This window comes from Grampus griseus (assembly GCF_964374135.1).
Source record: "Grampus griseus genome assembly, chromosome: 6".
In the NCBI taxonomy this organism is placed as follows: Eukaryota; Metazoa; Chordata; class Mammalia; order Artiodactyla; family Delphinidae; genus Grampus; species Grampus griseus.
In genome coordinates, this window is record NC_139000.1 from 221,592 (window position 1) to 245,330 (window position 23,739).

Sequence of the window (23,739 nt, forward strand, 5' to 3'; positions counted from 1 at the left end):
TCAATGATTTTTCTGTATGTAGCTCACACACGTTTTTATGTTAAAAAAAAAAAAAAAGTTGGGGTGTGGGCGGAATAGATTCTTTCAAAGGAGTGTGAAACTACCTTTTCCAAAGGAAGAATCATGTCAGAAGACCATCAATTGTTCCCCCTCCCCCTCTGCCCCTCCTCTTCTTCCCTCTCCTCCTCCCCCTCCCCCTCCGCCCCCTCCTCCTCTCCTTCCTCCTCCTTCCCCCTCCCCCTCTTCCCCTCCTTCCTCATCCTTCCTCTCCCCTCCCCCTCTGCCCCCTCCTCCTCTCCTTCCTCCCCCTCCCCCTCTTCCCCCTCCTCCTCTTCTTCCCCCTCCTTCCTCGTCCTTCCTCCCCCTCCTCCTCCTCCCTCTGTCTCAAGACTGAGCAAGTAACAGCCACTTGTTAGAATCACAGAGTGACCTCTGGAGGCAAGAAAGCAAAGACTATAACTTCCAAGCAAATAAAGAGAAAGGAAATGAGACAAAACGAAAGTCAATCCAAAAGAAGGCAGCAAAGGAGAGGGGAAAAAAAAAAAAGAAATATTTGTTTTAAGAGGTTGAGAATCAAATCTACAATATAAGAAATCAGAAATAAATTTTAAATGTCAAAAGTTACAGTAAGCATAAGTAGATTGAAGATTCCTATTAAAATACCAAGGCTGTCAGACAGAGCTTTTTAGAAGCTGGCTACATGCTACTTAAAGAGATCTGTCCAAACGGAGCCTCTGGCGTGAGCCAAACTTGGGAGGGTTCTGACAAATGGGTCTCGGGTGTTAGAAACCTAAACCAACAGGTAACCCCACTGTACAACACCAATGCAAAAGCAGGCTCCACACTTCATACAAGCACATCTTAGTCTGTGCACACAGCACAGGTGAGAAGAGGACGAAGCAGACACTCCAGGCCGACAGTGACGCAGAGCAGCTGTGACTAGACAAGAGACCTGGGGGAGGGGGGTGTCCGTCCAGGGCCCCAACAGAGATGCCCACAGCACGGCCCTCTCCAGACACAGAGCCATCCCGAAGCCCACCCGACACGAAAACCTCCAGCTGACGGGCCCCAGCCAAGAGCCCACCACCAGCATTTCAGTCCTTTCCTTTACAAACAAACAGCATCCACCAGGCATTTGAGGTAAACCTGAAATAAGAAAGACCAGAATGAACAGACCAGCATAAAGCTTCCAAACACTGTGGGAAGACCCAGAGGCTACAGAAAAACGTGGCAGCACAGACGAGACCCCGAGAGGAGCCGAGGGTCACGCCGAGAGCGCCGCCCAGAAAAGCGGGACGGAGCGTGAGTCCAGAAGCTGCAGCAGGTAAACGTAGGCGCTTGCGGAGGGACCTGGAGCCCAGACAGAAAATCTCCCAGACCTGAACCTGGGCTGTGGGGAAACTCCAGACCCGTGGGTGAAAGGAAATTTCCTGAAGGCTCCAGAGATAAACATGTGGCTTAAGGGTGGCCTCCGGGAAACAGGGGCCCCAACACGGGCCAGGGGGGGGATGTCCCAGAGAGCAGCAGCACCAAGAGTGGACGATGTGCTTCCCAGATGACACAGGGCCAGTCTGCCTGCTCGGGGTGGATTGGGGGGCGGGGGGGGGGGTGTCCAGGACACATTTACATGACCACGGAACGCAAGCTCTCAGTGCAGGGCGGGGGGTAGGAGGAGGCATGTGCGCATGCCTGGGCTAAACCCTCCCACGCCAGAAGTCGGTGACACTAAAAACCCAAACGAACTAAAGTCAAACACCGAATGGCAGTGCGTCATCTCCAGAGGCGGCGTAACTGGCAGGAGAGGCAGAGGAGGGGCTGAGGGCACTGGGCAGAGCCAGGGCGGGTGGGCCTGGGAGCCTCTGGCACTACTGGGCGGCCCGGCTCTCGGGACCCAGGCCAGGCTGTCTTGCTTTGGTGGCCCCAAGAAGACCGCATCTGACCTGAATCAGCATGTGACAGATGTCCACATGGCCGGCCTCCGCCGCAGCATGCAGGGGCGAGCGCTTGCTCTGGTGCTCCATCTTGAAGTTGGGGTCGATCCCGTCAACTGCAAACCAACAGGAGGTGCCAGTTACCGCAGGTGCAGCCCCCAGAGCCCGGGATGGCGCAAGGGCTGGCAAGGCTCCAGGTGGAACCGACAGGCAGGCCTGTGGTCAGATACCCCCAGCACCTGCGCTCCTCCTAGACACCCTCATCTAACTCTGGGTTCCCCCGTCTCTCCCGTCCCCAGGCCTGGGCCCGAGCGTGAGGGTGGCGGGGCCCCAGGATGGATGCTCCACAGGGAGCAGGACCCCCAGGACAGGCCCAAAGGGAAGGCGGTTGCTGAGCACAGCTCCCAGCCTGGAATGGAGACGGGCTACAAGGCCAACCACGGACCGGCAAGGCGAACTCAGCATCGCACAAGGTCCACGAGGAAAATGATTAAAATCGCCATTTCAGTCAACATAAAATAAAACCTTTTTTTTTTTCAGAGCAAATTGTTAAGCTTCTTTCTTGACTTACTGTCAAGTTAAACGATTCTTAATCAGCCTTTTCAAGCCAGAGAAATCAAGCCTACGCTCTGAGCTCAGAATCAAAGCGCTGTCCCTTGCTCCGCAGGAGACGGAGCTGGGAAGGACCCGACCAGTACATTTTCAGGTGTTAAAAACCCATAAAGGCAGATACACACTGAAAACACAAGTGCCAGGTGGGCTGCACCCTGCACACGAGGGCGCCAACTCCATCCACACGGCACAACAGTCCAGCTGGCTAACTCTGCTTTCATGGAGTCGACATCTCTTCTTAACCTAATAATCACATACTTAATTCCTGTTTAAAAATGGGGAATTCCTGGGACTTCCTTGGTGGTTCAGTGGTTAAGACTCTGCACTCCCAGTGCAAGGGCCCCAGGTTCAATGCCTGGTCAGGGAACTAAATCCCGCATGCCGCAACTAAGAGCCCACATGCAACAAAGATCCCACGTGCCACAAGTAAGACCCGTACAAAAAAAAAAAAAAAACGAGGAATTCCTGGAGAATACTTCCACTGCCGTGACTGAGCATGAACACTGTGAACGGGCTGAACACCAGGGGAGCCCGTGTGCACCAACCAGAGAAACCGGACAGAGCGGGACACGGTGGACAGTCACCGAGAGGCGTTGGCAGATATGGCCGCCTACCCAGCATGAGCAGCACCTTCTGCAGCTCCCCTTGCCGGGCCGAGAAGTACAGCTGCTTCGGGTGGAAGCGGAGCTTCTTGGGTCTGCGGAGAAAGCACAAGACAGCAGTGAGCACAGGCTACACGCACGCGCACACACACACACACACACACACACACACACACACGCAAGCAGGCACACGCGCGCGCGGCACCTGCAGGCTGGGAAGGCCTGGGTTGGGCCCACCTGCCCAGCCTCAAGGTCAAGGATGCCACACCCACCAGGCATCTCACAGTAAAAATAACCAAAATTAGTGAGCATCTCCTTCACCCACAGCACGAGAATGGTTCCTGAGGTTCTGCATTCTGTGCAGGGCACAGAGTGAGCTGCTTCTTCTCTATAGCATGAGGTCAAGGGACCCCCGAGGTGGTGGAGGCAGCATGTCACACCCAGCTACACCCACCCTCTTCACAGTACAGAGTCTGGACCCGGTGAGTAGGGCAGGGGACTGGACAGTCACCATAAGACCAGGGCTAGAGACCAGGCTGGAGGCGGACAGAGAAAAAGCTGTGGGGACTCAGGAACGTGTCCCAACACTACAACTTCCCGAGAAGCAAGACAGGAAGGTGAAGCTCTGAGGGAGGGAGCCGCGCGGCCTGGCCAGAGCCCTGATCGTGGAACCCCATGACCCGTGGACACCTGTGGGGTCATGGGTCGGTGCACCGGGCCCTCCTGCAGAGCCACAGGTGGGCTGCAGTAATGGGAGCCGCAGGGACAACCGACGGGCCACCTGCTCCAAACTCTCCTTTCAGAGACGAGGAGCCACAGAGTGACACTGGCCCTAACATCCTGAGGTCAGAGCCACGGTCAACGTATCCAGGGAAACATGTGCCAGAGCCTCCCAGGACTGTCCTCACTATGCCTTCAGAGGGTCACTTTGCTCTTAGTGGAACGGACGATAACCTGCAATCGTTTCCCAAAGTAACGGAAGAGAAGGTGCACGGTCCTGATGACCAATGCTAACAGGAGACCTAAGGAAGGCCTCAGCGACCTCCTGGGAATGCCGTGGCCCTGGGGGCGCAGACAGCGGGGACGTGTGGCCCTGGCCAGCACCAGACGCCGCAGGGGGACAAGGACGTGTGCAGAAGTGCCGGCGGCTGACTCATGCAGGAGGACACAGAGGGGAGGAGTCTGCAGGAAGGGAGCGCCAGGCCTTACTTCTCCGAGTCCAGGGCGATGAGCGCGCTCTCCAGGGTTTCCTTCCCAGGTCCCTGGGAGAGGCCGGGCGCTGGCTTCCCCAGCCCGGCCGGCCCCATGGGGTCGAAGGCCTCGGGCACCTGGGGGGCTGTGCTCTGCGGCTTGTCATCCTCTGAGAGCGGGGGTCCAGCAGTGCTTCGGGGAGGAAGAAATAAGTGGAATTCTGAGTTTTAGAGACGTGGAACTCTCCCTTCTTGTGGAAACCAATGAAAACACAAAACATGATTCACTCGGACCCTCCAACGGCACTGCTCTTCTGAGAGTGAAAATGGTCTCAGGTTCACTGACCATCTGTCTGCTCAGCCCCTGGAGGGAAGAGCCCAGACTCAGAATCAAATCCCAGAGAAAAATGGCATTCAGAAGTGAGGGCGGCTTTCCCAGGACTTTTTGCCCAATGTTCAAATATGCTTTAGCGAATGAACTTCAGGTTGAATCTAAAGTCCACTGCCCTCCCAACGCAAGGGACACCTTGGAATTTTGACTCAAAAAACATTAAATTTAGGGCTTCCCTGGTGGCACAGTGGTTGAGAGTCCGCCTGCCGATGCAGGGGACGCGGGTTTGTGCCCCAGTCCGGGAAGATCCCACATGCCGCAGAGCGGCTGGGCCCGTGAGCCATGGCCGCTGAGCCTGCGCGTCCGGAGCCTGTGCTCCGCAACGGGAGAGGCCACAACAGCGAGAGGCCCACGTACCGCAAAAAAAAAAAAAAATCATTAAATTTATAGATTAATACGATTAATACAGAATACTATGAAGGAGTCGACACCATTCCAATATTCAGTTTTGAATGTCTACAATTCGAGTCTCTTAAATGACCTTCAGTGAAGTTTTATAGTTTCCTTTTTTATCAGTGTAGTATCGCTTGCTTTTTCCTAGGTAGGTTACGGGTTTCGTTGCTGTTTTGAAAGGCTCTCTCTCCATCACCCTGGCTTCTAGCTGGACACACTAGTGGGGACGAGGCTTCTGACACCTTTTCTTACCTGATCCTCTGGCTGACTGACTCCATTTAGCTTTATGAGTTCTTCAGCTATTTCTACTGAATACTTCTGAGAAGAAAATTATGTTTCCAATATCAACCCTTCTCTTTTAAAGACTGTTTCTTCTGTGTTCAGCTAGGGCCTCCAAAACATGACGCAGTAAGAGCAGACTACAGCAGCTGACACTAATGTTTCATATCATACACTACACACAGGTACAGATGTTTAGGGACAGGTACACACAGGTACAGATGGGTAGGGACAGGCACGCACAGGTACAGACGTGTAGGGACAGGCACGCACAGGTACACGTGGGTAGGGACAAGTACACACAGGGACCGATGTTTCAGGTGTATACTAACAGCTACCTATGGGAGTACTGTGCTTCGACCGAAAATACTGTGATACCACATCAATTAGGATGGTGTGATACTGGTTCAAAATCAGGCAAAGAAATGTACAAAACTACACTGAGTGCAGAAGAGACATGTGCACAGTGGCAGCGAGCAAACGAAAGTCAGCATGCCTCACAGCCTCACGTGTCAGAAATCACAGCGAGTGTGAACCAGCTGGGAGACGTCTGGCAAGTCGGAAGACATCAGCAACAATTAAAGACGGGCATCGTCAGGTGAACTCTGAGGGCTCAGGGGACGCCGTACCTGCCTGTGGTGGTGTCGGCCCTGCCCTCCACTGTGGAGCCCTTCTCCTGCCCAGGGGCCAGCGTCACGGTGGAGGTCGTGTCTGCTTTTGCGATGGTCACCTCTCTGGCCTTGGAGGTCTCCTCCCCACAGTGGGGACAGTAACTGGCGTTATCGACTCGAGAGGCGCAGGCTTTGTGGAAACGGTGAGAGATGCTGCTCTCGGGCTGACATTCCATAAAATTACCCTAAAAACAGGGAGGTCAGAAATCTTCTTTTAATTGGGGCTAATACGCAGAAGAGCAAGCAAAGCCCAGAACTGAGCTCTGTGTGGGGGCAGTAAGCCAGAGCCCGGGGGGCTCCCAGCCCCTCTCCGGGTGAGAAGAAATGATGCCCTGCGTCCACGGGGCCCCTCCCAAGGCACGTCCACACACGTGCTATTTGAAGGAGAGAAAATCCCCATCCCTGCGCCCCAAGGAGGCCGAGGCTCACTCTCCAGCTGCTCTGACCAGGGGACGTGCCGCATATAAGTCCAAAGACGGACCCACGGAAGACACACCCGGGAAGACACTCCCAGAAGCAAAAGCCCGAGGAGGGAGGTGCCGCCAACAGCCCTTGGCAAAGAGCGCCTGACACCATGCCCTCCGGGCGACCCGGCCTCAGGCCAGGGCTCTGGGCCGAGGAGCAGCGCTCTCCCTGGGAACCCCTTTTCAGCAGAAGCAGAAAAGCATGATGAGGATGGCGAGGGCACACAGGCGTGACGTCTGGAGAAGCCCCTGGGGGAGAGGCTCTGGGCCCAGGAGCACAAAGGGCCGCACGGAGACCAAGTGAGGGCCATGTGAGCCACATGAGCATCTGTGGATGAAGTCACTGATGGAGAAGGTCCCGGAGGCACTGGCGAGCAGGACGCAGTGGAGGGCCAGGCGGCCCTGCCTAGGTAGACACGTGAGCGGCAGGAAGGGAGCCGGGGGCCCAGGTGCCCCCAGAGGCCAAGGGCAGGACAGAGGGGGCCGGGCACTCACGGCGGTGCAGAAGTAGCCGCAGCCGGGACAGCACTGGTGCTTCACCATCCGGCCCCGGTGGTCTTCACACAGCACCAGGAGCGGCGCCTTGCTGGACGGGCGCATCAGCTCATGCTTGACCACGCTGTTCGTGCACCTGCCCAGCTGCAATCAGACGAGACCGAGTCAGCTGCTGCCATGTCACAGGGCGGGGGAGGGGGATGTCAGGAAATCAAAGCAGGAAGGCGGCCGGGTCCTCCACAACGTGATGAAGGGCTGTGCCGCCGGTTCACGGACCGGGGGTCACGGTGGCCACATGAGGAGAACAGCCTGGGCTAGGGGCTGGGGCATCAAAGGGAACAGGACACATGCCAGGAAGCACGACCAGTAGCGGGGAGCACAGAGAATCCACAGGACCCATCAGCACTCGGGCGGCCCACCTGCGCCCGCTGTCGCCCTGGCGCCTTCCAACAAGGACCCTGGCCTCCTGGCAGCTGGTGCGGGTGACGCACCCCCAGCCCCAGCTTCCTCCTCGCCTGTTCCTCAAGGGAGCCCGTTCTCAGAGACTCCATGGAGCCCAGAGATCGGGGGGGCAGATGGGGTCAATGCCCCCAGGAAAGAGGCCCAGGCGGCTCTGAGGCTGGAACAGGAGGCCACGAGGGAGGGCACAAAATCAAGCTCTCAGCACCAGAAATAGGAGGGAGAAGTGAAATTTCCATGGAAGCGCTGGGAGACGGAGGGAATTTTCTAAAGTAAAGCAAAAAGTCAAAAATGTGGAAAATGGAGAAGAGGTGAGAAGGCTGGAGGCTCTGCAGAGAGGACCCAGAGCGGGGGCCGGGGCTCCTGAGACACGGACAGCCCGAAGCAGACGGCAACGTGACCAGGACGTGAGAGGAAACTGCGCCCGTGAAGCTGTGGCGACAGGAGAGGATCGGCCCAGACCTTCCCCCCAGGAACCTCCCTCAAGGAGCTGCTGAGGCAACGTGCCCCCCACTGAGAGGGACCGATGTGTCCGAAAACCCTACAAAGTGAGCAAGTCCATCAGTTTGGGGTGGAATCGGTAACAGGCACAAAGGAAACAATGAGAAACGAGGCAATTACTAACTCTGGGAAAAAGGAAAGGTTGCTCAGGAGAGGAAACCCCTGGCCCAGCTGTGGACGCTTCCACAAAAACAGCAAAGAGGCTCCCTCGATCGACGGAGGGAGGGACAGACAGATGCAGACCGCGGTGCGGGGGCCGGGGGGGGGGCACCCTTCCCACAGTAAGAACCCTCAGACAACACCTCAAAGGAGAGGTCAGGAAAAGAGGGTAGAAAGCAGGTATTTGAGAACATGGAGAAAATCCCAGGACGAAAAGTAAAAGGGGCCAAGGGTTGCTTGGGGGGAGGGACCCTGAGACCCACCCACGTCGTGGACATTCAGGATCTCCAGCAGCGGGTGGGGGGCAACAAACAGCCACCAGGACGCCCCCTACCACCACCAGGACCCGTGAGGCCATCAGGAGACACAGGTGGAGGCCTCTGACTGGCTCAAGTACACTCAGCGAGGAGGAAGTTCAACAGAAACCGTCGGACCCCAAAATGGGAAGAGAACGCAAGTGCGGAGCCTCCATCAGCTGTAAGACGACATCCCACGAGCCCGCGTCGAGTGGCTGGTTTCGGAAAGAGAAAAAATAAAGACACTGGGCAGGAACTGATTTTCTAGGAAAACAGAGACACCGGGTACAAGTCCAAGAAGCTCAGAGAAACCTAAAAAGGACAAACACCAAGAGAGAGCAGCACAACCCCACACCTCAGCCTCAGAGGTCAGCGCGGAGGACTACAGCAACAAAGGCCGCGGCCGCTCCTCGGGACCTTCGGACGGCAACACCGACCGATGTCCCGAAGTGCCCAGAATTCTGTACCCATCAAAGTGTCTCTCAAAACTGGAAGCAAAACAAGGACTTTTTCAAACAAACAAAAGAGAATTCATTATGAGCAGACTTGTACTATGGGGGGAAGGGTCCTCAGGCACAGGGACTGTGGTATCAGAGAGAAATCAGATCGGAACAGAGGAAGAACGCTCTGGATGCAGTTTAAATAAAGGGAAACAAGAGATGATTACGGTTACTCAGTCTAAAAGATGAGTATGTACAAAAATAATAGCATATATGAAACTCAAACATATGACAAAAGATGGGAGACAGGATTTGGGCCCACGCATGTAAGAGTCTTACATGTTAAGTGGTACGATATCAATTCAAGCAAGACCGTGATAAACTAAGGATGTATGTTACAAACTCCAAAGCAACTGCTGAAAACGTGAGGAAAATACATAAAAAATAAAGCCAACAGTGGAATAAATTGGAATCATAAAAAATTTCAACCTGGGACTTCCCCGGTGGTCCAGTGCTTAAGAATCTGCCTGCCAATGCAGGGAACACGAGTTTGATCCCTGTATCCCTGTCTGGGGAACTAAGATCCCACATGCCTCGGGGCAACTAAGCCCACGCGCTCTGGAGCCTGTGAGCCCCAACTAGAGAGCGCCGGCCCACGCCGCAACAAAAGATCCCACATGCCACAACAAAGACCCAGCGCAGCGGGGGGGGGGGGGGCGCGGGGGGCGGGGGGGGACTCAATCCAAGAGGCAGAAAATGAAGAAAAAGGAAGAACAGATGGCATAATTCTTAGCACTATTAAGATGTCAGACTAACCCAACTACCTTGATAAGTGCAATGGGGATGATCCAAGCAAACCACTGGGAAGAGAGAGACTATCGGGCCCTGTGCAGGACACGCTGTCTAAAGAGATCTCCAAACATACAGGCAGCACAGGTCGGGCAGCGGCGGGGCGGGGGGGTGTCCTGTGTCAGCACCAGACATCCCGAATCCCCAAGGACACAGTGGACCCCCCCAAGACGACAGGAGTCATGTAAAACCGGCCCGAGCTGAAGAGTCGACACCCCTCCCTCGCACAGAAATCAGAGGAGCGTGTTGGTCGCACGATTGTGTGCACCTGTCACACGTGTCACTCGTGTGATCTGAGTCACTCATGTCACTCATGTGACTCAGAGACACACAAGCAGAAAGGTGACCTCAAGTGTGTGAATTATGCCTCAATAAAGCTGATGGGAAGGAGACACAGAACGAAGGAGCTATTAGCTCTGAGGGGCCACTGCCAGCTAAGGCCAAGGCAACCTGAGCATCGAAAGAGAAAAATATTTTGGGGAACATAGCAGCAGCTTAAGAATTTCCTGGAATCCCACAGAAAAACAGAGCAACTAGACAGCAAAACCAAAACCCAGAGACGATATTTAAACCAAAACCAAAGGCCACAGGATGCAAATGGGTAAGGGTGGGCCTGCTAGATGCTGGTGCCCGGGCAGGAGGAGGGGAGAGGATGGGGGAAGAGGGACACAGCGAAGCAGTGTCTCGTGGACCCAAGGACAGGGGGGAACCAAGATACCAAAAGGTCCTCCCTGGGGCTGAGAAGAGCAGGCAACCTGGGAGAAACCCTGCCCAATCCCAGCAAGTCTGGGGCTGCCTAAGACCTGGGGCCATTGCGGGCCAGCCGCCAGGAACCCTCAAACCCAACGCGCCTGGACCCCCTTCTAGTTCGGGGCACGAGGACACCAGGACAAAGCTGAGCTGAAAGTAAGCAGGACAGGGACAAGAGAAATGAAGAAAAGAGAAGATCGACAACAATGGTTCTCAAAATCTCCGGGTTCAGTGCTCTTTTATACTCCTAAAAATCACCAAAGGTCCCAAAGAGCTTGTGTCCAAATGGGGTACGTCTATTAACATTTACCGTGTTAGAAATTAAGAGAGAAAATTTTTAAATATTAATTTATTTAAAAATAGCAATAAACCTATCACGTAAAGAACGTATTTTAATTAAAAAATTACTTTTAAAAAAGTTAATGAGAAATGTCATTGTTTTATATTGTTCACAAAACTCTTTAATATCTGGTTTAATAAGACAGATGAACCTCGTATCTGCTTCTGCATTCAGAGCAGGCAAAGGTGGACGTTCTTCTCTGACACCACAGCAAAACTCTACAAGGGGTAGTTTCTCAAAAGATTTGCTGCAGTGTAAAAGTCTCAATCCACTGTCCACAAGTTTAGTACCGTTACACTAAAATCCATCCACGTGTCTTGCACTGTGAATGATTTTGTAACACCATGAAAATCACTCATTCCCTGAGTTATACAGGTCTTGCAAACGTACAAAATGCCACTGTACACCCTGTGAAAGAGTAAGTGAAAAGGCACTTAACTTTTCAGTATTGTTATAAAAATACTTTTGACCATGCATATCCCCTAAAAGAGTCCAATATGAAGAGGGTCCTGCAGGCCAAGGGGTGGAGGGGGGTGAAGCTTCAATAATAATAATAATAACAACAACAACAACGATTAGAACCCGTCAAATCTGTTTAAACACATGAGTCCATAATGATATTTTAAAAGTAAGAACTGGCCAACCGCAGAAGATGACAGAGAACAAATTCATTACCTGAACGACTGGGAAATAAAGAGGAAGGCTCAAGCACCAGTGCGGTCCTTCCTCTGAGATGTTCTGCTGGCTAACAAGAGAGCAGACGAGATGACAAGGCTCTTCATGAAACCGTCCAGCTAATAAATGAGCAGTAGGCGACACAACATCACCGTTTTGGAACCTCTGATGAATTAATAAACACAGGCGTGAAGACTCAACAGCTGCCCACAGCAGAAAAAGAGAGGCAACCAGATATCACGAGCCTTTATCTTGGACTAAACTCCCCTCAGCTGAGCCGGGTCCACTTCTGTATAAACTGCAGACAGGGGCGCTGGAGGCCCCGTGAGCACGGGAACCACTGCTCAGACCACGGGGTCAAATGGCCCGGCTGCTCCACACATAAAGGGAAAGGAAGAGAAAGGACAAGTGGGCAACAGCGTCTAGGGACACCTGTATGGCTGGTGAAACCATTTAGAAAACAGAAGCCGGGTGGTAGCTATTTGTGGACAATCCCATTTCCTGACCCTGGGAAATGGTTACCAGAGGGCCCACCCTAGACAGACTCATTAGGCCGAACATTTGTCTTGTATTGTTTTCTGGATTTATATTTCATTTTACAACAAAAAATTTATATGTAACAGACTGAAAAGAGAAAAGACTGTGAGTTCCTAAGATGAACTTTGGGGATCGGGTGGGAGGGGCACCGGAAGGCGTCAAGGCACCAACTCATTACTCGGAAGAGCTGCAAAAGAGACCACGAAGTCACTAGTTGTGCTGCGAACGCAGGATGAAGCATGTTTCAGGGGCACAAACAGCCCCAGAAGGTGAGGAAGTTCTGTTCCAGAGACACCGGAGAGTCACTGCAGGAGGAATAAGAGAACTGTGGAGCCGCCACTCCGCAACCTCTCACTGGACGATGGACCGAGGGCAGGAACTCGACCTCACAGTGCCCCTGCCAAGGCCGGCCGGAATGCAGTGACAATCTCAGCACCTGGACGAGCTCCGACCTCCAGTCCTAAGATTCGGGAACTAAAGGGAATGACCAGCCCCGGGCCAGTGGCGGGGCCGCAGCAGGGTGGGCGGAACCCACCCGGATTCAGCCAGAGCGGAGAACACAGACGTCTGACCACCAGCTAGGCATCACATGATAATGGGAATTACTGTTACTTCTGTTACAGGAGACAAGTGCTAAACGCTGGCTCAAAGCCAAGCGAGCAGAGCGGGACAGACCCAAGTGCTGGCGGCTCGGACGCTGAGCAGCAGGTTCAGAAGGTCAACTGTAACGCTTTCATCACAGACAGTCCTTCTAAAGAAGGTGACGGGGCCTGTGGAGAGGCTGCGAGCAACCTCAGGTGCAGCTCTGCCTCTCACCCATCCACGTCCGAGTTCACAGCAAAGTAGAAAAGCCTTTGGGAAAGCGTGACCTCAGCGGAGCAGCGCCCGCAGCCGTGTTGGCTCCCAGCCACCGCGCCTGCCCGGCCACGCACACAGCACCATCCTCCTGAGCAGAGCCGGTGCTGCCGGGCGGGGGCCCCCCTCGCACAGGAACGCAAACCTGCTCACCTGATGGTCCACGCTCTCCGTGGCCATGCACTGGTTGTTGGCCAGGGTGGTGATCTCTCGGCTTTTCGGGGTCTCCATCCGGCAGCTGCAGAGGGGCACCTCCTGAAGGCCGTCCGTCTCGCCTACGTCGGGACCGTTGGCCAGCCCTGCGGTCACACACAATGCGTGTCAACACCACGGCCCAGAGAGCTTTGTTACACTCGGCCCCGCCCACCCCACCTCCGCAGGGCAAGAAAGTGGGGACACAGTCCCTGCAGACACGCCCGCGGGCAGCCGCCCAGGAGCCGAGGTCCAGGAGCCAGACCGCCTGGGACTTCGCTTCCCACATGCTTCCCAGCCAGGAAGCACTTGTCTTCGTCACTTGATTTTAGAATTGCAGCCACGAAGCGAACGTTCGGTTCAACCTGAAAGGGTTTGGAGGCAGCTTGTCTCCTGATCATCTAGAGCGCTCCTCACCCACTACAAGAGCACAAAGCGCCTGCTTATTAGGCGGAAGGAGGAAAGAATTGGGGAACACAAAGAAGAAAACTAGGATCACGAAGAAAGTGTCCGGCGCAGCACATCACCGCCTGACCCAACTTACGGGCAGGGCAAGGCGGGCAGCACCAGGAGGAAGGCCGCCCGCGGCTAGGCCGGCTTGCAGTGGGGACAGAGGCCGGTGGCCAGAAAGACCCCTCGACCCAGCCACGGCTTCCAAAGGAAGGCGCGTTTCACGTTCCGAAGTAGAGGTGTAGGGTAAGCGGGAGTCCCCACAGGCATGGCAGGCCGGCTCGCCTGGACTCCCACAAACCAGGACCCGTCCCCACCCTCCGCACCCAGCCAGGTCACATGGCCCTTCTCCAAGGAGCCCCAGGCCCCCTGCCCTCCTGTCCAGCCTCAGGCCCCACAGCTGCCCCCCTAGAGGGTCTGGAACCCTAGCACTAAATGCACACAAAACTGGGGGACCTGACTCGTCCTTCCAAAGTGCTGACACCCCAGGCCCTGCATGACTGGACACATCCACGGGTCCCTCCAACGGTGGCTGTCAATCCAGGGAACACCCTCAGGGAAGCACCTTACATGGCACCCCGCAGCCTCTCCTCCTCCTCCAAGGGGCTCCCGCCAGCGTGGCCCTTACTTTTACCAGAAGCTGCACATACACATTAAAGGCAGAGGCCACCTCCCTCACCCTCCGGGGCTCAGCTCATATAGGGGCAGCAGACGCCCCTGCTGTGCTGCCCTCTCACCTCTGACCCCAGGCAGTGTGGTAAAACGAGCACTACTTCCTGCTGGCGTCCAAGTCAGCACCTTCCTGAGACAAAGCTAAGGGCAGGTTTAGAAACAGTAAACACAGACGTCACTTCATCGGGAAGGAAGGCATGAGGTGATGACCGGAGAGGGGTTTCTGCTCTGTGTGCAGCAAGAAGAGCGGCTAACTTCTCTGACAGACAAGCCTACAATTTTCTTCTTAAGCTAAAGATGTGATTTCCTAAACTAAACAAGTAAACCCAAAGTCCTCTAGTGTTCAAAACGCTAAAAGCTGGTTATTTGTCCTTTAAAGAATGATTGGTTATACCCCGACAGCAGCAAAATCCATGGGGTGTAAGTAACAGGAATTTTACATTTTCCCCACGTTTCATTTCAAAGAAATTTTTCAAAAGAGCCAAACAGCTATTAACTAATTTCCACCAGTAAAGACTTTCAGACAGCGAGAAGTGTGTGGCCCCAGCCCCAGAGCCAAGGACCCCCCGAGGTGCAGTGCCAGGGACTTCAAGGCCAGGCTCCAGGTATGCCACCGTGGGGCACCACCAGCTCAACACCGACGAGAAGACACATTTCCACCAACACTGCTGGAGTCAGGGATCATAAAAAGGCCACGCTGTGCAGAACGACGCCACCTGCATGCAGCCAGGGCACAGGGTCACCTCCCACTGGGAGCCCCATATAAACACGCATGGCTCGCAGGACTCCTGACCTTGGTGGGCAACTGCACCCGACCCCTGGGGCCGCCTCACTAGAGCGCCACAGGGACACAGCACACTGGCCCCGCGTCCTGCCCACTCGGCACCAAACGCACCCTCCCCCACCCCCGCCAGCTGGCCCTGGCCACGCACACGCTCACCTTCTGCGTCAGAGGCCAGCGTGCCCTTGACTCGGAGATCCAGGGAGTCCAGCGAAACCTCCATGTACCCCGTGCCGTCGCTGGGTGCCATCTGCTCTGCGCTTCCCGAAGACGATGCATACGCTTCGGAACCTGCGTTCAAAGGCACACACGTCAAACACGGTGCGCCGGGGCCTCGCGACCCACGGGAGGCGCCATGGGATGCTCGCGAGCCACTCAGACAACAAACACACGTAGCATCCGGGCCCCCATCCCGCACTTCTGCTGGTTCCCATTTCCGCACGACCTCCCTGGGGAGAGGGCAGCCGTGTCGAGGAAAGCAAAGGTGTGGGCATGTGGAAACACCTTTCTCTACAAACACACCAGCTAGATAAAAGCTGATCAAATAATCAAGGACACATAAAAACGTCGTGCACATACGTTCTGTGAATATTACTTTAAAAATATAAGAGTAAAATCTGATGGCAGCTTTGAAAGACCAGCTGCTGCACAGCAGCTAAAGAAGCCCCAGACGTGCAGCGTCGCTGTGGAACCAGCCCAGCCTCAGACACCTGGGCTGCAGGATCCACAAGGAAAGGCTGCAGGGCCGCAGGGAGCGTCCTCCTGCGAGAAGGGGTTTACGAAGCACATCACCCACCGAAGGGCAACACAATCTGAACACGCCAAGGAGAGGAATGTGTGTAAGTGAGGAGCCCGTCAAGGGAGGGGGCGCCTGTCCACAAGTCCCAGGAGGCCCACCCAGGTAACTGCCATTCTAAGGGCATTTCAATGAGGAAGCCTGTGAAAACATGCATTTACACAGGATAATACCACCACCAGCAAAGGGCAAACACCCATAGTTCAGAGCCAAGTTTTAAATACTTGTCATCGACATTTCTTCAACGATGGGAAATGAACGAGCCATAACACAGAGAGGTTTGGTGCCCAAAGACTCTGAATTCAGGCCACAGTCTGAACCTAGATCTGACAGGAAGGAGCCAACCACCAGCGAGAAATCATCAGCAATCTGAGGAACTGAGCAGCCTTTGTGCGATTTTAAACGCTTTACAGGAGGAAATAAAATTCAAACTCCCGTTTAAATAACTATTTAGCCAGGCATTCTACACGTTACACACATGATGGTGAAGATGAAGCCTCTGCCCGAAACAACTTCTAGTCTTGGATCTACAACGGCTTTTGTCAGCCGACAGCAAAAACCACCCGGGGTATTCTGATCCTGGCTGATGATTCCTGGTTGAGAGACAAGGAAACGTGAGTGAAGGAGAGGAGGTTCACGGGACACGCCCATGTGCCTGGTGGGTCAACAAACCCCACCAGCCACCTGACTCCAGTCTGAAACTGACTGCCACACACGGGCCTCCAGCAGCCCTCTGCATTTCAGGGGCAGCTCTGTAAACCTGCTTCTCTCTCAGGGGAATCTAGAAGAACGCTAAAATAACTGTGCAAGACAGAAAGAAGTCCTGCAGCTTTGCGGTGCTGGTATAGAGAAAAATCAATCAATAAAACAGACTAGAAAGTCTAGAAACAGCCACACGGTGACTGTCAACAAAGTTTCAAAAGGTTAAGTGAAGAAAGAAAAGTCAATGCAACCAATGGTGCTGGAACAGCTGGAAATGCACAGGCGAAAAAGTGAGCTGCCCGACAACACACACACACACACACATTCACACACACAAAGTGGATCAGAGACCCACATGTACGGGCTAACTATAAAACTTCAAGAAGAAAACATGGGACAAAATCTTTGCATCGTGGGTTGGTTAAGTCGAAGATTTCTGAGATCATGAAAAGCATGAATTTTAAAAGAAAACAATCCATAAATTAGACTTCAACAAACATTTTTTAAAACTTTTAGTAGGTGCACATACTTGCAAAACATCTATCTCGCAAAAGACTTGTATCCAGAACACTGAAAGAAGTCACAACTCAGTGAGAAGATATACGCTCGGATTTTAAAGTAAGCAAAAGGTATAAACGCATTACGAGAAGATAAACCCTAAGATGTGCAACCTCGTTCTTTGGTAGGTAACCGCAATGCGACAGCACCACACACCAACCAGCAGCGCTGGAATCAGAGACTGACCGCGCAAGCGCTGCGGGGGCCCATGCGGGGCTGGACCGCTCCCGTGCTGCTGACGGAACGCAGAGCAGGACGAGCGCTTCGGGAAACAGCTGGCAGCACTAAGAACTGAGACACACAGCATGACCCAGCCACTCTCCACTCCTAGACGTTTACCCCAGATAAACGGAGCATTTGCTCTAGAAACACGTGTACACAAACTCCGCAGCAGTTTATCTGTAAGGGCCAAAAACTGGAAAGAGACCAAATGTCCAAAAGGTGAGGGATAAACAAACCACAGACAGCTGCGCGTGGAACACCTCCCGCCAACAACACCACGGACGACCCTCAGTTACTCTCGGAGAAGCCATAGAGAAGGATCCACCCGTAAACGTTCTCCACAGCGCTAACCCATCTGCGGAGACGACGTGGAGCAGAGGTGCCCGGGCCGGGGGAGGGCTGGCTGCGGAGGGAAGGTCTCTGTCGCGCAGCGAGGGTGGCAGGGGTCTCCTGTCACATGCACGTGGTGAGGCCCATCAACCGAACACCTCAGCAACACACACTTCAGGCTACGCCAAGTCCTCCACGGCAAAGCTGCAAAGACGGGGCCCCTGGGCCACTAACTTTGACATCATGCCCTTCCCAGTTGTCCCTTTAACAAGGCTACCTCCAGATCAAGGGAATCTGAGCAAAGGGCTGAGAGCCACTGTGTGGACCAGGACCCGGCCCGCACAGGACACTGAGGGCGGGACACAGGGAAGGTGGGGGCGGTCAGCGTACAGCCATACCACGGGGGCCTGCTGGAAGGAGACCCCCTGGCATCACCTGAGGGTCTCCAATAAAGCTGTTTCTGATGCTTTTAGTTTTTTAAACAGTGGAGTCTTCTGTTCAAATGAAGTCCTACACAGAACCCCAGCCCCAAGCCCCCCACGGCCTGCTTCCGCCCGGGGTCCTGTGTGTGGCTCTATGTTTACCTAGCACGGAGCAGGGCTTCTTTTTACTTCTCCGCCTCCTCTTCCTCGCTGGCTTGATCCAGGGGCTGTCAGGCTTCCCTTTCCTCTTGAGAAACTTCTTCTTGATGCTGGATTCAGAACTCTGAGAACCAAGGGAAAGGAACAGAAAGAGCAAAGCATGGGCGCTCTGAAAGCAAAAGTTCTGTTTTCTTGCCATATCGTGATAATGCAACTAGAAAATTAATTTCACTTTTAGACATTTTTCTAGGTCACATTCTCAAAGACACTCATGCTTTTCCCTAAATATCACTGTAAGCTCAGTTACTTGAGTTTGGCACAAAAAAGAATACGTGAAAAAGTTCTACCAGTAACTAAATAAGTAAGTTCAGTAAGAGAATCCCCTTTTAATTACATGCACCCATTCATCTCGCTCATGAGAAAAGGAACAAACAAAGCCTCAACGTGCATCAAATCTATGTCCAAATTAGCCATTACATGGAGAACAAGGAAAGAAATGATCATTAATTTACAACATTTCGAGATTCCTGTGAGTACATGTGTCTCAAATCTAGACGCAGAAAGGGCATCTAACTGCCACGAGTTACAGCAGATGCAGAGCATGAACCACTAGCCTTTCTAACGACTCCACCACCAGGATCTCACAACCCCTGTTAACTATGGATAGAAAAAGAAATTTTAAAATGTGTGTTCATGAGATAAAAGGATACACTAAGGGTGGCTCACTGGCCTTTCCAACAGTTGCCCTGGAGCCCGAGCCCTCGTGCTGGGCCCCCTGAGATGCCCAGGTGCCCTGTGCTCCCTCCAGCACCTTGTTCCTGCGCCCCCTTCACAGCAAAGCTCCGGGAAGAAAGTCTGCCAAGAGCAGCACCACAGCTCCCTGCGCTTCAGTCTACGACCCCAAAGGAACACGTTTATCACCAGACACAACAGCCCTCCCAGTGCTCGTCTCCGCCACCCACGTGGCCACTTTCTCCTTCTCGAGGCACAGACTCCCTTCCCAGCCCTGCCCGATGGCCTGGGCGGCCCGCAGGCTCCCCAGGCTCCGCCCTCCCACCACAGCCCCGCCCTCTGACCCTGTCCCCGTGAGGTCGCATCGCTTGCAGCCCTCAGCTCTGAGCCACATCCAGCCCGCAGAGGGCCTGAGGTTCCACCTCGGAAGCCTCGATCTTCCCTCGCCCGGTCCGCCCGGCGGCCCCTCCCTGGCTCTCTGCTCAGCCGCTTTCTCTGCGGCTCCCACATGGCTCCTCTGCCAGGAGCCCCGCGTCACCCGCGCACAGGTTACCAGATCAGACTCGTCTCCGTCCTCCTCCTCCTCCCCGGTGCCGGCCGACTCCTGCTCCTCTTCAGATTCGCCCTCCATCTGAGCAGCCCCGCCAGGAGCCAAAAAGAAAACAAACCAATGAGAGCCGCTGGTGGCAGGCGATCTGACCCGACACACCTTGGAGGTGCCCCCGCTCCCCAAGAGCCCGGCCCGGAAGGGCTGCCCCCATGCCAGGCTCCAGGCTGACCTGGACCACCGATCCGACGTGACTCGAACGTATGCAGATCAGTGCGCATGAGAGACTGCACTCACCGCAAAAAGGTTTTCAGAGGCCACAGACTAATATAAAACGCAAAACCTACCCCCCCGACCCACGAGCCCGCCCAGCCCCAGGGCCTCGACCTGCTGCCAGTGCTGGGCACCTGCAGGCGAGCACGGGAGTGTCTGCCTGCAGGGGCAGAGCACCCAGCACGCTTCTGCGTCTTACTCTCTTCTAATGAAAAGTACGCTGTGGGATCTTTCCGTAACAGAACAGCAGAAGCACCTGGGTTCACCTTCTCTACCTACACAGGAGCCGCGCGCCCCCTCCACCCCTCCCCGCGCACCCGGCTGTGGCTCCTCGAGGGGCCACGCAGTGACCGCACCCTCACAATCTCACAGAAAGGGTAAGACCCTCCGGACAAACAGCAGACACGTGCTCCCACCCGTGCAGGACGCTCCGGGTGTGGGGCGCCCACAGGGCACCCCCAGGCCCTCTGAGGGGCCGCACCACCCCCCGAGCGTCTCCCACGCGTGCTCCTCCATTTCTCCCATGCGTATTGTGTGACCACAGCCCCAGCCTGTACTTCCACTGGGTCCTTGCTTTCTTAGTAACTGCGGAAGCTACACACACACACCGTCTGTTAAATATGTTATAAACATTCTCCTATCAAGCTCTATAGGCTCTGCTTCTGCTATTTCTTTTTAAAGTAAAACTTCTGGGCTTCCCTGGTGGCGCAGTGGTAGAGAGTCTGCCTGCCGATGCAGGGGACACGGGTTCGTGCCCCGGTCCGGGAAGATCCTACATGCCGCGGGGCGGCTGGGCCCGTGAGCCATGGCCACTGAGCCTGCGCGTCCAGAGCCTGTGCTCCTCAACGGGAGAGGCCACAACAGTGAGAGGCCCGCGTACCGCAAAAAAAAAAAAAAAAAAAAAAAAACTTCTGGGGTTTTAATCTGGACAAGTTGAACCTCTCAGTCTCTCCCTTCGTGGCTTCTAGGTTTGTGTCTTAAAACAGAAGGCCTTCATTTGAGATTAGGAAAACGGTCTCCAACCTTTTTCCCACGCTTAAACATTTTGTGTTGACACTTTAAATCTTCTGGAATTTGCTTTTTTAAATAGCAGCCTTACGGATTTATAATTCACCTCCCCTGAAATTCGCCCTTTTAAAGCACACAATCCAGCGGTCTTGAGTGGACTCAGAGTTGTGCAGCCATCACCCCACCTATGCCAGAATGGAGGGTACATTTGTTGTGCACCTTGATCTAAGGGTCGGCCTTCACTTGGCCCCCAATTTTCCCAACAACATTTATTGAAAAGTTCATGATCCCTTGCGAACAAACTGAAAACCCAACCCTTACAACAAACTGTATCTCTGCAGACAGACAGGTGCACCGTGGCCACCCTGCTCTGCGCTCTCATGGCTCTGCCGTGCCTGCACGAATCCCCGCTTGAACCCCCTCCGTATCTGTTCTGCTAACCTCTCCCCCACCCCCCAGCCCGTTCTCACTGTGAACGACTCCCATGTCAGCTGGTCCCACAGAAAATCCTGTGGGAATTTTGATGAGAACAGTTCTGAATTCATGGATAACATGGGGAAAGGGAGATGAAAGAATGGATCTTCTCATTCAGACAAATAATGGGTCATTCCATGAGCTTATTCTTTTTTTTAACCTCTTTCAGTAAAGTTTTACTATTTTCTCCTTATAGATAACACACATTTCTTGTTAAATGTATTGCTAAGCACTGTGGTGATATTAAAGACTTACAGCTAATTTTTAGGTGTGATATTGTGGTTTTGTTGTTCAAAGAATCCTTACCTTCTAAGGACCCACACTGATATACCGGCCTCAAGACCGTCCAGGTGGAGCAGGGACTCTGGCAAGCACCAGTGGCTGTACATATGCACAGCCTGACGTGTTCCGTTCAAGAGGTTAACAAGTATTGTCGGGTGTTTACTGATATTATTGACAAGCTGTCCTTATATTTTCCGACTGGCAGGACCACACAAGCTCAGCTCACTGGCTACAGCAGCCGCTCAACTGGTTTCCTTGGATTTCCTTAGATGGGTGATTATATTCCCAGCAAACTCCCTTGTCCTTTAAAAGATTAATGTTTCCTTCCGGTTTTCACCTTACAGCATCACAGCAAGAATGACCAATGTGGCGTGCTCGAGTGAGGGGAGGAAGTGGCAACCCGCACTTTTCTTTTCTTTCTTTTTTTTTTTTTGGCTGCATCGGGTCTTACTTGCAGCACGTGGGACCCTTCGATGTGGCATGCGAGCTTCTCTCTAGTTGTGGCATGTGGGTTTTCGCTCTCTAGTTGTGGTACGTGGGCTCTGTAGTTGTGGCATGTGGGCGCTCTCGTCGAGTCGTGTGGGCTCAGTAGTTCTGGTGCACGGGCTTAGTTGCCCCGTGGTATGTGGGATCTTAGTTCCCTGACCAGGGATCGAACCCGCATCCCGTGCATTAGAAGGTGGATTCTTTACCACTGGACCACCAGGGAAGTCCCAACCTACACTCTTTTTATCACTGGTATTAGCAATGGTTTAAAACTTTCGCCATTAAATATAACCTTTTTTGTAGGATTCTGATATCTTTATAATAAGCTTTATTTAAATGTTATCTTTAAATTTCATTGGGTAGTTTCTTATTTTAAAAATACTGAGCAGTGAAACTACCCATCAAAGTGGGCAGATTAACAACTTCCAAAACTCCTGTGACTGTAAAGGGAGGAATAAGGAATAACTCCTTATAAGGAATAAGTACTTGAAAACTGCACACACAGCAGCTACAGAAACAGACGTGAGGCGCTTGGGGTGAGAAGGGAGGGGAACACCACAGCTGGCGCCTGACTGGACAGACGGTGTAGGACTAAGCCAGGCAGAGGCCACACAGGGCGGGGGACCCGAGCCAGCAGGCCCCGTGAGCGCCCGAGACAACCCGCACCCACCTGCCCCATCCACACCAGTGCGGAGACAAGGACACCGGTCATCGGTGAGGAGTCAGCCCCCTACATGGAGAAGGAGGCACCGTGCTGGCCACATAGACACAGGGCCTCACTTGCTACAAATCGACTTTTTAGAAGGACAAATAACTACACAGATAAACAGCTGGGTCCCAAACAGGCACTACACAAGAGAAGGCATCCAAACAGCAAATAAACATACAACAAAGTACCCAGGGCTTCCCTGGTGGCGCAGTGGCTGAGGGTCCGCCTGCCAATGCAGGGGACACGGGTTCGTGCCCCGGTCTGGGAAGATCCCACATGCCGCGGAGCGGCTGGGCCCGTGAGCCATGGCCGCTGAGCCTGCGCGTCCAGGGCCTGTGCTCTGCAACGGGAGAGGCCACAACAGTGAGAGGCCCGCGCAGCGCAAAACAAAAAAAAAAAAGTACCCAAGCTTCTCGGAAACCAGGGAAACGCAAATCAGAACTGCAGTGTGAGAGCGCTCAGCCGCGCCAGGAGGGCAGCCCACCAAGTTTACAAGCCCGTGATGCACACACAGGACGTGCAGCTCCCCTCGCGGATGTGCCAGACATGGGCAACAGCCCCGCTGGAGCCCCGCACACACCCGTCCAGAGGGGTGCGGCCCCACTTGGCTCCCAACGCTCTGGCCTCAGAAACTACCGAGAACAGCCAAGGGCTGTGGGGGCCCGTGAGTCCGTGAACACGCGCCGCTGCAGACACTTACACCTGCGGCGTGGCTCCCTCAAAGGAGAGTGAGAAAGGCAGGTAACATCCCAGGACTATTATAACCCTGGAGGGTCTCAGAGACCCTGGGCCACCTTAAAAACCACCATCACACAACAGTGAAAATGAACTAACAGCATAAATAAATCGCACAAACACAACACAGAGTAAAACGAGCCACACTCAGAAAAAGGAGTGCCTCCTGCGTGATTGCACCGAAGCCCAGAACAAGAGCAGAGGCAACCCTGCCACGGGGACCGGAGCGGGGCGCCACCCGCGTGCTCCTGCCCTGGGCACCGCTGACCTGTGCCCCGTCCCCAAGTCCACGCGGCAGGGAGCTGGACCCTGTGACATGC

General features: G+C 54.0%; 1 protein-coding gene across 4 annotated transcripts in view; it reads right to left on the reverse strand.

Annotated features, from left to right (window-relative positions):
* EHMT1 (euchromatic histone lysine methyltransferase 1) overlaps window positions 1–23,739 on the reverse strand; it is a gene marked incomplete at its 5' end in the record, with an annotated part of 146,562 nt that overhangs the window by 33,232 nt on the left and 89,591 nt on the right. For all 4 annotated transcript variants that reach the window (XM_082655949.1, XM_082655947.1, XM_082655948.1 and 1 more), the window contains 9 exons: window positions 1,941–2,047; window positions 3,158–3,240; window positions 4,355–4,528; window positions 6,028–6,254; window positions 7,029–7,172; window positions 13,043–13,188; window positions 15,144–15,275; window positions 18,177–18,297; window positions 19,459–19,536. In XM_082655949.1, coding sequence (XP_082512075.1) covers window positions 1,941–2,047; window positions 3,158–3,240; window positions 4,355–4,528; window positions 6,028–6,254; window positions 7,029–7,172; window positions 13,043–13,188; window positions 15,144–15,275; window positions 18,177–18,297; window positions 19,459–19,536 — 1,212 coding nt within the window. The remainder of the gene's footprint in view (window positions 1–1,940; window positions 2,048–3,157; window positions 3,241–4,354; window positions 4,529–6,027; window positions 6,255–7,028; window positions 7,173–13,042; window positions 13,189–15,143; window positions 15,276–18,176; window positions 18,298–19,458; window positions 19,537–23,739) is intronic.